Source organism: Heterodontus francisci, chromosome 5 (assembly GCF_036365525.1).
Source record: "Heterodontus francisci isolate sHetFra1 chromosome 5, sHetFra1.hap1, whole genome shotgun sequence".
Taxonomy (NCBI): Eukaryota; Metazoa; Chordata; class Chondrichthyes; order Heterodontiformes; family Heterodontidae; genus Heterodontus; species Heterodontus francisci.
Window position 1 is genome coordinate 130,799,084 of NC_090375.1, and position 12,975 is coordinate 130,812,058.

The following is a 12,975-nucleotide window of genomic DNA, read 5'->3' on the forward strand; positions in this document are numbered from 1 at the left end:
TGCAGTTCTGGTCGCCACATTACCAAAAGGATGTGGATGCTTTGGAGAGGGTGCAGAGGAGGTTCACCAGGATGTTGCCTGGTATGGAGGGCGCTAGCTATGAAGAGAGGTTGAGTAGATTAGGATTATTTTCATTAGAAAGACGGAGGTTGAGGGGGGACCTGATTGAGGTGTACAAAATCATGAGAGGTATAGACAGGGTGGATAGCAAGAAGCTTTTTCCCAGAGTGGGGGATTCAATTACTAGAGGACACGAGTTCAAAGTGAAAGGGGAAAGGTTTAGGGGGGATATGCGTGGAAAGTTCTTTACGCAGAGGGTGGTGGGTGCCTGGAACGCGTTGCCAGCGGAGGTGGTAGATGCGGGCACGATGGCGTCTTTTAAGATGTATCTAGACAGATACATGAATGGGCAGGAAGAAAAGAGATACAGAACCTTAGAAAATAGGCGACATGTTTAGATAGAGGATCTGGATCGGCGCAGGCTTGGAGGGCCGAAGGGCCTGTTCCTGTGCTGTAATTATCTTTGTTCTTTGTTCTAAGAAATTCAATGACCTTATCAAAAGTGGAAAGATAGCCATCTCAGCTCACCACTTATGTTGACATTCCTTTTAATCACATGATTTGTAGCCTCCAAACACATGTTTCTTCCCCTTTATCCCCTTTCCATTTTTGTCAGTGAAAACTAAAGCTTTCTAAAACCTTACTGTTTATTGCAAGGCTGAGTTTGCTGACAGCGCAACCACTAGTGACGCAGTACTTGCACATGCACAAATGCAGCCTCATGCACTGAAACATTATTACAACAGCTCAGGCAGCTGCCAGTAGTAAAGATGGCGTTGCTCAATTGATCACAAAAACAAAAATGAAACCCAAATGCCCACAGTGGCTGCGATCGCCACTTCCATCCCACCCCCAACAGTACCCTGCTCCCTCCTGCCATTGTGCTTCTCTTCGCCACTCCCTCCCGCGTTCTTCTGCTCGCCGCTTGCTCCCCCCTCAGCCGCACGATCCCCGCATCACCCCTCCCCCCATCTGTTGGCCACTCGCTCCCAGCCTCGCTGCTTCCTCCCCTCTGCTACCCACTCTGTCCCACTTCTGCTCCCTGCTCCATCCCGCTCGCAGTCTCCCTCCCCTGCCTATCTCGTCACTCTCTCTCTCTCCACCACGCAGGGAGGAAAGGCAGTGATCGCGGGAGGGAGTGGGGAGCAGAGGCAGAGCAGAGGGGAGGAAGTGGTGAGACTGGCCCACAGGTAGGTGGGGGGGGGGCGGGCGAAGCAGGAAGCGAGTGGGCAATGGGGGAGAAGTGGCAAGGTGGGAAGCGAGTGGCAGACAGGTGGGGGGGGGGGGGGGGGGTGTGAAGCGGGGAACGAGTGGCCGAGGGGGAGGGGGAGAAGTGGCAAGGTGGGGAGCGAGCGGCAAGCAGACGTTGCAGTACGCAATGACGCTTTCATGCGCATGCACGAATTAGTCCTGGTAAGCCAGCTGCTGATGTGGGCTGCGCATGCACAGCTCCATACTGACAGCAAGGGTCCATTCTGCACATGTGCGAAGCTGGGAACGTTCTGATGACGTCAACGCTGGGCTGCATTGTCAGGAGTCATTTTATTAATGGCTGATGTAATCTGCCGGTGAACTTTGCCCCAATTCCTTTTACTAGAGGTCCCTTTGCTCTTCCCATGATTTAAAATTAACATTTGACCTAGTACCAATTGATATTTGCAGAAGAGTGTTCCAAACTTCTGTCACCTTTTGGGCTGGATTTTGCAGCGGGTGCAGAAAATGGCCACGGTCCTGCATGTGATGATTGCGGCTGCGATTACGCAGTGGGCGGCCATTTCGCATAATGACGACAGACAACACCCCACTCACATGGCAGGGGCGGCATTGACGAGGCCAGTCACAGCGCTACCTGGTGTTAGAGCAGATGCTGGCGCCATCTTTAAAAGGCTGCCAGCCCTGCATTTACTCTCCTTGCATTGAATAACAATTTACTGCAGCAACACTTCTGTGATTTGCCATAATTTTGCAACTCAGCAAGCATCCTGCCGGTTATCAGTCTGGCCATGTCAGATGTCAGTGCATGAGTGGCCTCACAGTTGAGTGATGCCTCCCTGCTGATTCTCCTGCAGACTGCAAGGAAAAGGCGGCAGGTCCTCTTTCCCAGCAATAGCAAAAAGAGGTCCTCCCGCCTGACCAAGCAAGCCTGAACGAAGATTGCAGAGGTTAGTAACCATGGGGTCATCCTTCGTAAGACGAGGATCAATGACCTCCTACGCTCAGCCAAGGTAAATTGCGCAGTTCCACATAACTTGCTGCAATCTGCTTACCCACAAGCATAAAGACGCACGGTTGGCACAGGTCATAGTGTAATGATGGCAGATGACTGACTGCAGAAGTGAGACCATTCTCCCTCATTTCTATCTTAGCCCAATTGAGACGCGTGACAGGTAGAGTCAGTATGAGAGCAGCAACATTGCCCAGGTGCAGAAGAGGGGCCATGTTAGCCTTGACATGATGTAAAGACATTTGGAACTTAACAATAACTGCATCCTTAATCTTTCAGAAGAGGGCCCAAAGCAGCAGGGAGGCGGCCAGGACCGGTGGCGGAGTGCCCAACCTGCGGCCTCTGTCTCCGACCCAAGAGGAAGCAATCGAGTTAGCCGGGAGCCAAGGAGCACGTGGCATATCAGACGTCGAACTCGAGAGCCCAGTTGAAGAGAGTAATTACTGACAAACTCAATGAATTGAAATTATATTTTATAGAGAAACGCAATGCTATCATTACGACTTGTGTACCATAACACCTGAATATCTGTTCTTTACTTCTTACAGGGTGGCACTCACAAATGCTTAGAGATAATGAGGAAACATCGACAACCTCAGAGGACTTGCAACACTTAAGAGGATGCATCGTCCCATGACTCTCCTGCACCTTCCACCAGCGCAGATACTCTTACCTCAGTGGGTATCCAATCAGCATTAGATTCACAGTCACAAGCTGGTGAGGACACCACACACGCGCCCGAGCAGCTGGCTGCAGCAGAGACAGCTGTGGCCTCTGACAGTCAGAGGACTGAGGGTGTCCCGGCCTATGCTGAGCCCCAGGCTGATGACAAGCTTCTGGTGTCGACATGCTGGAAGAGAGATAAAGCAACATCTGGCGGAGATACCAGAGGCCATGCGCAGCCCTGAGCGGACGATGGAAGAGTCCATCCATGCCATAACTGCTGCCATGTCCCAGGCAGGTGACCACATAGCTTCATCCATCGAGGTTGATGACCCTCATGGAGAGCTAAAACCCACAGGTACACCATGACCTGCAAACTCTCACCTTGGCCAGGGTGAGAAGGATCAGGAGTCTGGAGGGTGTTCTGCTCCTAGTCCTTCTCCAGAGTGCAGGGAGGTTCTAACAAGCCTCGAGAGGGCTCCACATCTGGGGTCTTCCCTCGGGATGATTTGAGTATTAACACTGGCTCCTCAGCCCCTCTGCCAGCGAGTCCAGCTTCAGCAGCCACAACTGCTGAGGACAGTCCTGCAGCAGTGCAGGAAGCCTTCAGGCAGCCTGGGCCCTCCAGGCCTCAGGCTCGCAGAGGACAACTGCCAGTCATCCCAGGCCAAGGGGCGACATGATCAGCATCCACCTCCAGTCCAGCTGCTAGGGCAGAGTTAACACCGCCAAAGGAGCACCTGCAAGCATATTAAAAAGACACCTGGACACATAGGGGTATTCACAGATGACACAGATAGGTCATGTTTAATTAAATGCATTTTCCTGCCAATCATCAGCCTTTCTTGTCTGAATACCACATTCCACCATGGAGTGATTGTGTGTCCTGCAATTCCATCGTAACCCTTACAGCATTGCCAAAGTGACCACTGACATTAACATGCCAATATCTTTTTGGGCCTCCTTATCTCGAGAGACAATGGATATGCGCCTGGAGGTGGTCAGTGGTTTGTGAAGCAGCGCCTGGAGTGGCTATAAAGGCCAATTCTGGAGTGACAGGCTCTTCCACAGGTGCTGCAGAGAAATTTGTTTGTCGGGGCTGTTGCACAGTTGGCTCTCCCCTTGCGCCTGTCTTTTTTGTTTAATTGCACGAATGATGTCACATGGGCAATGGCTCAGTTTGTTGCTGCCATTCATGCTGGAGTGACAGATGTTACGGAGGCAGAGGACTTGAGACAGGATGGTGAGTTTTGTTAGCAAACATATTTATTGAAATTCATGGATTGTGGAAACACAATCATCAGTCTCTGCCTTGCCTCCCTTGTGCGCTACTCACCACTTCTGGCCTCCATCACTACTCTCTGATTTTCCATACGTGCTTGGCCTTGTGTTCCTTATTTGTTGGCAGATGTCTTATGCTCCTGTACTACTATCTCGTCTTGCAAGGCCTCCCCCCTCTATAGTGCAATGTTGTGCAGAACGCAGCAGACTACATTGATTCACCCAACTCTGTCTGGTGCATACTGCATGGCTCCACCAGATCTATTGAGGCAGCGGAACCACATCTTCAGCATTCCAATGGCCTGCTCAATGGTCGCTAGAGTGTATCCCTGGCAGCATTACAACGCTCGTCCACATCATTGCTGCGGTTCCTTACTGATGTCAGAAGCCATGTCATCAAGGGATAGCGCTTATCCCCAAGAATCCACCCCTGAAGGTGAGTGAGTTGGTGGGGAAAGTGAAAAGCATTGACAGCTGGATCTGGCGATGTATGAGTCATGGCAGCTGGCCAAGAAGCGGGCACACACTGTGGTCACATACTAGGTGGACATCAATTGAATGAAACCTCTATTTATGAAGGCGGCTGATTGGTCCGTGGGAGCCTTGATAGCCACATGCGTGCAGTCAATCACACCTTGGACCTGTGGGAACTCCACAATTACCCCAAATCCAGTGGCTCTTTCAGCTTGACTCAGGGTCTGTCCTATAGTGTGCATAGCCGGCGGCCCTCCTGAACAGAGCATTGGTCACCTCCTTGATGTAGCGGTGCACTGGGGATTGAGATACATGTTGCCGGTGGATCCCTGGAACGATCCAGAGGCATAAACGTTTAGGGCCATGGTAACTTTGAGAGCTATAGGCATAAGGTGACTACCAAAACCTATTGGTTGCAAATCATTCAGCAGTACGCAGAGGTGTGTGACAGCCTCTGGCCACCCGCAGTTATCTCTGGCAGTTGCACTTAGACATCTGCAGGGCCCTGTAGACTCACTAGGCTCCTCTTTGTCTTGATGGCTGTTGCTGTTCGCATCCATGAGCTTCCTCTTGGGCCTGCCTCTGGTGGAGATGCCTCAGCACAGCAAGGGGATCTAGGAAAACGGTGAATCATACCCATCTCTATCCTCTTTGTAACTTCAGCTTCCTTGAAAAGGTCACGTACACCTATCTGGGCAAAGATTTGTGTTAGATTTGGTTCTGCAGGATTCCGGCATGACCTCTATGGTATGGCTTGATGTTGCTCTCACAACCTTTCAATAAGTGCGAGCCATCATGACCATACCAATACCATTCGGAGTTGCCTGTACTGGACCCCTGAACCCCCCCATCCCCCAACAGTATACCGTTGCAGGGCTCCCCCCTCAACCCCAACAGTATACACTCGCCAAGTTCCACCCTCCCCTCACAACTGCAGATTGAGCTTAGTGGCAATGTCCAATGAAAAAAAATTCCACAAAATAACACACAACTTACCTAACCTTAGCAGGCACCAAGGCCTCGCGCCTCGCTGTTGCCAACTTTTCAAGGATGGGAAAGTGACAGCCCGTGAGTGCCATACATCATGTAGAAGATTGCAAATGGCTGGTAGGATCAAAGTGAATTAGATACTAATACATGCAAAACAGTATTTCACATATTTAAATGGTGATCCTGTTGCATCGCAGCAAAGGTGCCGCCCCTGAACTTCATTCCCTCGGAGGAAATCAGAGACCGGCTTTACGGCGTCAGGTTCCGTGGCGGATGAATCTCTGCCAATTCTCCAGCACCCTACCCCCGCCACCAAAAAACCTGCCTTCCAACAGAGCACAAAATACAGCCTTTTTATGTGTAAAAGTGTTTCCTAACTTAACTCCTGAAGGGCTTGGCTCTAACTTTAGGTTATGTCCCCTTAGTCCTGGACTCCCCAACCAGAAGAAATACTAACCCTATTAGTTCCCCTTAACATCTTGAAAACTTTGATTAAATTATCCCTTAACTTCCAAATTCCGAGGAATACAACCCATATTTGTGTAAATCTCCTCAGAACTTAAACCTTGGAGTCCAGGTATCATTCTGGTAAATCTAAATTACATTCTTCCTAAGATGTGGTGCCCAGAACTGAACACAGAACTCCAGGTGCAGTCTAACTAGGGCTTTGTATGTCTGTAGCATAACTTCTAACTCTCTTGCACCTAGTCCTCTAGATATAGAGGCCAATATTTTATTTGCCTTTCTCATGAGTTTCTATATCTGTCCAAGACATTTTAATGATTTACGTACATGGATCCCCAAGTCTCTTTGGATCTGCATTTGTTTTAGCTTTTCACCAATTAGAAAGTACTCTGATCTATCCTTTTTAGCTCCAAAGTGGATGAATTCACACTTGCCTACATTGGAATCAATTTGCCACAATTTTGCCCACATACTTAATATCTCTGTCGGCTTTCATCTACATTAATACAATGACACCCATCTTTGTGTGTAATTGGTAAACAGAAAATGCTGGAAATACACAGATCTGGCATCATTAGGGAGAGAGAGAGTTAATGTTTCAGGTCAATGACCTTTCATCAGAACTGACGTGAACAGTTTTGAACGATGTGGGTTGATCATTTAGGGACTGAGGTGGGGAGAAACTTCTTTACTGAAAGCGTTTTGAATTCTTGCAATTCTCTACCCCAGAGGTTTGTGAATGCTGCATCTTTCTACTGAGCTCCGTCAGGGCAAGAGGCTACTAAGAGGGCATTGGAAACACTACAAGGATGTCCTTAAAGCCTCCCTGAAAAAATGTGACATCTCCACCAATTCATGGGAATCTCTTGCCCAAGACCACCCAAAATGGAGAAGCAGCATCCGCGACAGTGCCAGCCAGTTCGAAAGTGGACATGCCCAAACAGCGACCAAGTGCAAACAGCAGAAGGAGCATTGGGAAACTTGAGCATCCCATTCACTCACCTCAGCAAATGCCACCTGCCCCACTTGTGGCAGAGTGTGCAGATCCAGAATTGGACTATTCAGTCAACCAAGGACCCACAACCCTAGAGTGGAAGAAAGTCATCCTCGTTCCCGAGGGACTGCCTAAGAAGAAAATTGAATATATTTAAGGCTGAGATAGACAGACTTTTGGTTTCAGGGAATCAAAGGATATGGGGAGCGGGCAGGGAAGTGGATTTGAGAAGATTAGCCAGAGTTGCAGTTTAATCTGACACACTATTCTGGATTTACCTTTCCATTCTTAAGAATCTTGCATAACTCCAAGATTACTTCAGAGACCCCGTTCCATACAGTAAAAGCTCATGTTTCTGTAAATTTTCCTCCTATCTCAGACCCCTGCAATGAGGGAATCAGCCTCATGGCTCATCTTTACACTGCTTCCTCCAGCACTTCTTTCATAGTGGTCAAGACCAAGTACTCAAGATGCAATCGGATCAGAATACTTAAACAGTTTTATCACAATTCTCTTTGAAACAGATTTGTTTGACCTGTAATCCCAAAGCTTCCACACATTCCATAGCATCTGCAATGGTTCATCAATTGGCTTATTTTCCTACTGTAACTATGATTGAGTCCCAATGAATTCCCAACCTTCATACATCATAACATGACATTCTTTCACTATATGGCATTCTTACATTGCTCAGGAGGTAAACAAGTTCAGTAACGAGATTACATTGGAAATATTTCTTAGCTGCTTTAAACTATTTTGATTCTAAATGAAATTAATACAGCTCAGGAGGTTCCCATCATTTTAATATTTTGTTTATCAGAGCGCACGGATTTTTCTAACCAACAAATCTCCCATGGCGTTGCTCACAAGTCTGATGACAGCCAATGTAGAGATTGCAGTGTATGTGTCATTCAGATCTTAACTGTTTGGTAAGGGAACTTTGCAGATTAGAATGTGGTCATTTTCGGTCATGTTTGAAATAGTACCAAGACTGTTTTGCATCAGCAATAAAGTATGAAATATTTTTAATACATTGGGCCAAATCTTGAATCAATTCTAGTGAAACAAACAATTACACAAATATTTCACCATCAGCAATCTTTATTAAAAGTTTTTTTTTTAAAACAGAATATACCAAGATAGCGCTGTGACTGTACAGCATTTCATCCAGCTTAAAGAACAAAAACAAAATTACCATTTTACAATGTTAATATTGAACTCATGAACCTCAAATATTTCAAATATGCATTAATGCGACATCTTTTAATCAATGCCATCCATTCATTTGGTCTTTAACACTCAGACCCAAAATTCTGAACCTTAACTGCTGCTAACTGCCAACATGCATTAAAATGAGAAGCAAGTGTACATCACCTCTCGTAGAGATAAACAGATTCAAGTCACAAAACCACAGGCCCTTACGCAAGAAAATACTTTGCCACGTACTACGCGTACTAATGCGAAAACTAAATGAATAGGTTTTTATTTTAAAATCACAAAAAAGTGAACACATATCGAATCTGAAGAAATGCTAATTAGTGGAATCTTCTATTCAGATTATGACAATTTCCTACAAGTGTGTTTTGTACCATATAGCTGGAACAAATAACACCTCCCAAAAACAACAAACTTTCACAATGTATTTAATAGACAGCTAGTTTTAAAATAACCTTACACAAAACATAAGCTATCACTTTTGAGCTGAGTCATAGCTCTTGCATCAGTTTGTCACCAAATTTATGCTATGAGGGATTCAGCATTTTAATAGTTCAAAATAATACTTTGGAAAAACAGGTGTAAAAGTGTAATCCATCTCAATTTAACATTCCATCAAGATAGTTTCTCTGTGGTATAATGAGAGGCGGAGCTTTAGAATAGTCAAGTCTGAAGAGCACATTCACCAAAAAGTATTCCACTTAAAACAGAGCAATTTTTGCTGTTGGGGGCCAAAGCAGTTTTATACAAATGACAAATTTAAAATGTAGTAATCTAGGATCAGGGCAGATCTTGTGAGCTGTTAAATACAGTATGCAATGTAGTGAGACAAGGCACAACTAATGGAAGAAAGCCATTATTTGCAACTATGTATTTAATTGTAACGTGTCAAAGAAGAGCTGGACTTAAAGCAGCATTTTAATGAGCTTCTTGAACATCTGAAACCTCTTCTGCAATGGCCTCTGTGGCACTTGCATTTGCTGCAGAGTTTAGAACGTTCCCGAAATCACCACCTCCTTCTTTATTGCCTGCGACCTTAGACTTAAAAAAAAGGTTAAATGAATACAATCATAAAATATGGTGAAAGTACTGTCTGAAATGAGATTGCTTATAACGTTTGTACTGAAACAGTCTTGTAAATTCATTACAATAATGATTTGACAATTCATTAAAAATCAGCATGGAAATGGAATCATGTTTCACAAAACTTCTATTAAAACATCAAGCTGATACATCTTTCTTTGTTGCAGTTTTAAAACTGGATGGAACTTGACTGAACTGTACCCATATTAAAACAAGGAATCCTGTAAAATTCAAAATGAAAAAGTACAGGTTTTTTGGATCACTGAACTGGAAGTTCACAGCTTTACTCCCTCTACTAAAACCCAACTAATAGCTCAAGCTACTCCATAGCAGGATATCCACAATCTATTTTCTCATCTCTCCACAAACAAAGCAACACTATAACCTTTCCACCAATTAAGCCAGAAGGAAATGAACCTGCAACCTCCCACTTAGTGGAACTGTAGGTTTTCAATTAAGCAACAGTGTCACACTGCCATTTTGTTTTTTTGAGATGACTGGCTCATGAGCAACACAAGACCCCAAGATTTGTGCATATTTTTAGATCAGAACAGATACTGCTGCTTTTCCACTCTCAGGCAGCACCCGATTGATTCTCAGCTGCTAACCCCAACTAAAATGGATGGAGCTGTTCCAGGTCATTGGAGCCCCTCCCTGTAACTAATATTGTTAGGGAAATTATTCTGAAGCAGAAGGTCTCCATATATCAGCAAATTTGAAGAATTTTTAAAATAAAATAGACATAGATCAGATTTCTGGGTTTACAAAGTGGGTGAACATGAGAGACACCTCAAAGATCTGGCACTCTATATTTTACCTCCCTGAAGCCATAGGTTTAAGCTTTGTTTTACAAGAACTTTCTTCACCAACCAAAGCAGAGTTTTTAAAAAGTTCACAATGCACTGTATTGCAATTTTGTTTTTACATGGTTACCTTTAAGCTTTCAACTCTATCTTCAAATGACTTGAAAGTTGGTGAATTTCTGCAAGAATAGAAAGAAAAGATGTTTTAATACATATTCAATTAAAAAACACTATTTCTTGCCCTCATTCCAGGCACAGCCATAATTTTTTTTAAAATAATCAAATTTAGCTTTGTTTTCTAAACTATTGCAGAATGATAGACAGACAACCACCTTGCAATATTCCTTTTTTAACCAGCATTTGATAGCTATACAGATCATACAACATTTGTGACAAAGTCAACAGAAAACACCATATTAACAAACAGAACTGATACGGAACTATATAAAATCAACTTTGGTGGCATTACAGAACAGAAAACAATGAGGTGTATGCCCATGAATCCAAAAATACATATTTAGACAATCACTTCAAAACAAAGATACACAGAGGATCAATGTAGTTCAATGCACAAAATGTTCAGGCAACTTGAGTGCATCATCTACCCTAAAGGAATATTTTAAAGCTTTGTCATACTGCTGTTGCAGTACAGGAAAGTAAAATTTGGGAAAATTTGTTTAAGGCATGTTCTTCCGGTCTTTTCTTGGGGACTGCTACATCACATACTATTCCCTGCTGGAAAAATGGGTGTGCTTCTATATTGGTAAAGACAAGCAATGAATTAAGCAGTGAGGAGTCATCAGAGAACAGCAAAGTGAAACTTGGGATTTTTTTTTCCTCCTTCCTGTGGGGAATTTGCTTTTACTTGCACTTCAGTTGAGTGTGAACCTACACCTTACTACTCAGTTGTACAGTATAGCTGGGGTGTTGTGCAAATAGTGCAATGGGGTTATCCAGGCAGTTCTTTTAGCATCAAAAATAAACTTTTCCTCTCAAACACCCATCAAAATCATGCCAAAAAGTGACAGCAACTGAATTTAAAAGTTATAATTTCTACCACCCCACAATGAAATCTAGAAATTTCAGATCAACGAAAGCCACAATAGCATGATAGCCAAGTCAATATTCAAAGTTACAAATAAAAGTTTCAAATATCACTATGGAAATCTGCTAGCTACAATGTGGCTATAACACAAACTTTATACACAATGAATTAGCAATAAAGTTTTACTTCAATGCATGTAATACAGTACCTCATAGCAGGCATGCTAATTGAGTGCCGTAGGGAGTGAATGCTAATCGGCCAGCATTAAGGAAACAGCAGAAAGTTAGTTTAAAATATGTAACAGTCTATTTATGACATTAAACAGATTAATAGGAAGGTATTATGTTCTCAATACACCTTTTTCTGTTTTAAATATTTAAGAAGTCAATTTTCCATTTGTTGTTCAACAGTCTAAACTTCTACATACATTACATCCAGCCATGCATTTCTATTCAAGTAACTTTTAGTTTCACAAAGTGAACACAAATTGATTTTGTACTCAAATATTTTAAAGTTCACCTTTCTTACCTAAAAGAATGTGAAAAAGCATGTAATCTGCAGGATGTCATCATGAGACGGTGAGCATTAACAAGAAAATTGAACAAGACAGATCACTACCACTGTAAATTTTATTGATTTTAAATATTACAAACTTTACTATCCTTAGTAATAGTAAGAAACAGTTCTGAAGTAGCCGAATTTTTCAGAAGTAGTTTGCAGGATATCTCTATAAGCTAGTCAGCTCCTTAAAATGCAATGCCATAATCACTAGGATGCAGACATATATTCTTGTGGAAGCTTTTAAAAAAGTTCAAGAATAAGGGTGTGCAAGACTAAGTGCATCTGAAAGATATTATAACTCTTTGCAATGCTCACTGACCCATTTTATAAAGTTACAATATTCCCAGCCTAAATACATTTAGGATCAAGACGGTGTTATACAGAACAACTCTGGTCCATTTGCTCTAGGGCTCAAGAGAACCAACAAAAAAGGCTCAAATTTATCTGTTCTCTTTCAGAAGTCAATTATTGTTTCAGTTCCAAAAATAAAGTATATAGTAATGACTGAAATAATTTTCCATAACTCGACTTCACAGTTTAAACATTGGTTCAGGTATTAGTAACATGCACAAAAAAAACCTCTCAAGTTAAAATCTTCGATTATGATTCTTGATCAAAACCATGATAATTAAGAATGGCATTAAAATATAACCCAGAGTAAACTATACTACAAAATGCAATCAGAAATTCAATAGCAACTTTGGTCCAAGTTTAAAATTTTAGCACACCTCTCCCATTCAGAAATCACAATCAAAGCATTATAGGTCTTACAAAGTAGTAAAGCATTCAATCAAGATTCAACTGTAGCAGAGATTACAAGTGTAAGTGTTAAATAGCCCATTTAGGTTAAAGGGGCAAGTCTAACTGCAAAATTAAACGTATAATCCTAAAAGGAGAATTCTTAACATTTAGTAGCGTTTCTCAAGTCACATTATTGCTTCATTTTATGCTTCAGAATTAGTGGTTAGAGGTAGTCTGCAACAGATACTGGTTGAACTGGTTTCCCTCCAATATGACATAAAGCTCTGCTCCTGTTCCAGCACCATTATGAATGGCATCTGTAGTCCACAATCCATTCATTTTGTGTCAAACTGGGGCATGTCACAAAGGTTTGTTC

At 43.2% G+C, this 12,975-nt stretch overlaps 1 protein-coding gene across 3 annotated transcripts in view; it reads right to left on the reverse strand.

Moving 5' to 3' along the window:
* The window catches only part of tpd52 (tumor protein D52), a 276,898-nt gene that overhangs the window by 156,641 nt on the left and 107,282 nt on the right, over positions 1 to 12,975 (reverse strand). For 2 of the 3 annotated variants that reach the window (XM_068032094.1, XM_068032093.1), the window contains one exon: positions 10,383 to 10,431. In XM_068032094.1, the coding sequence (XP_067888195.1) occupies positions 10,383 to 10,431 (49 nt within the window). Of the gene's footprint in view, positions 1 to 8,234; positions 9,408 to 10,382; positions 10,432 to 12,975 lie in introns of those variants that run through there. The other variant, XM_068032092.1, reaches the window with a different exon arrangement.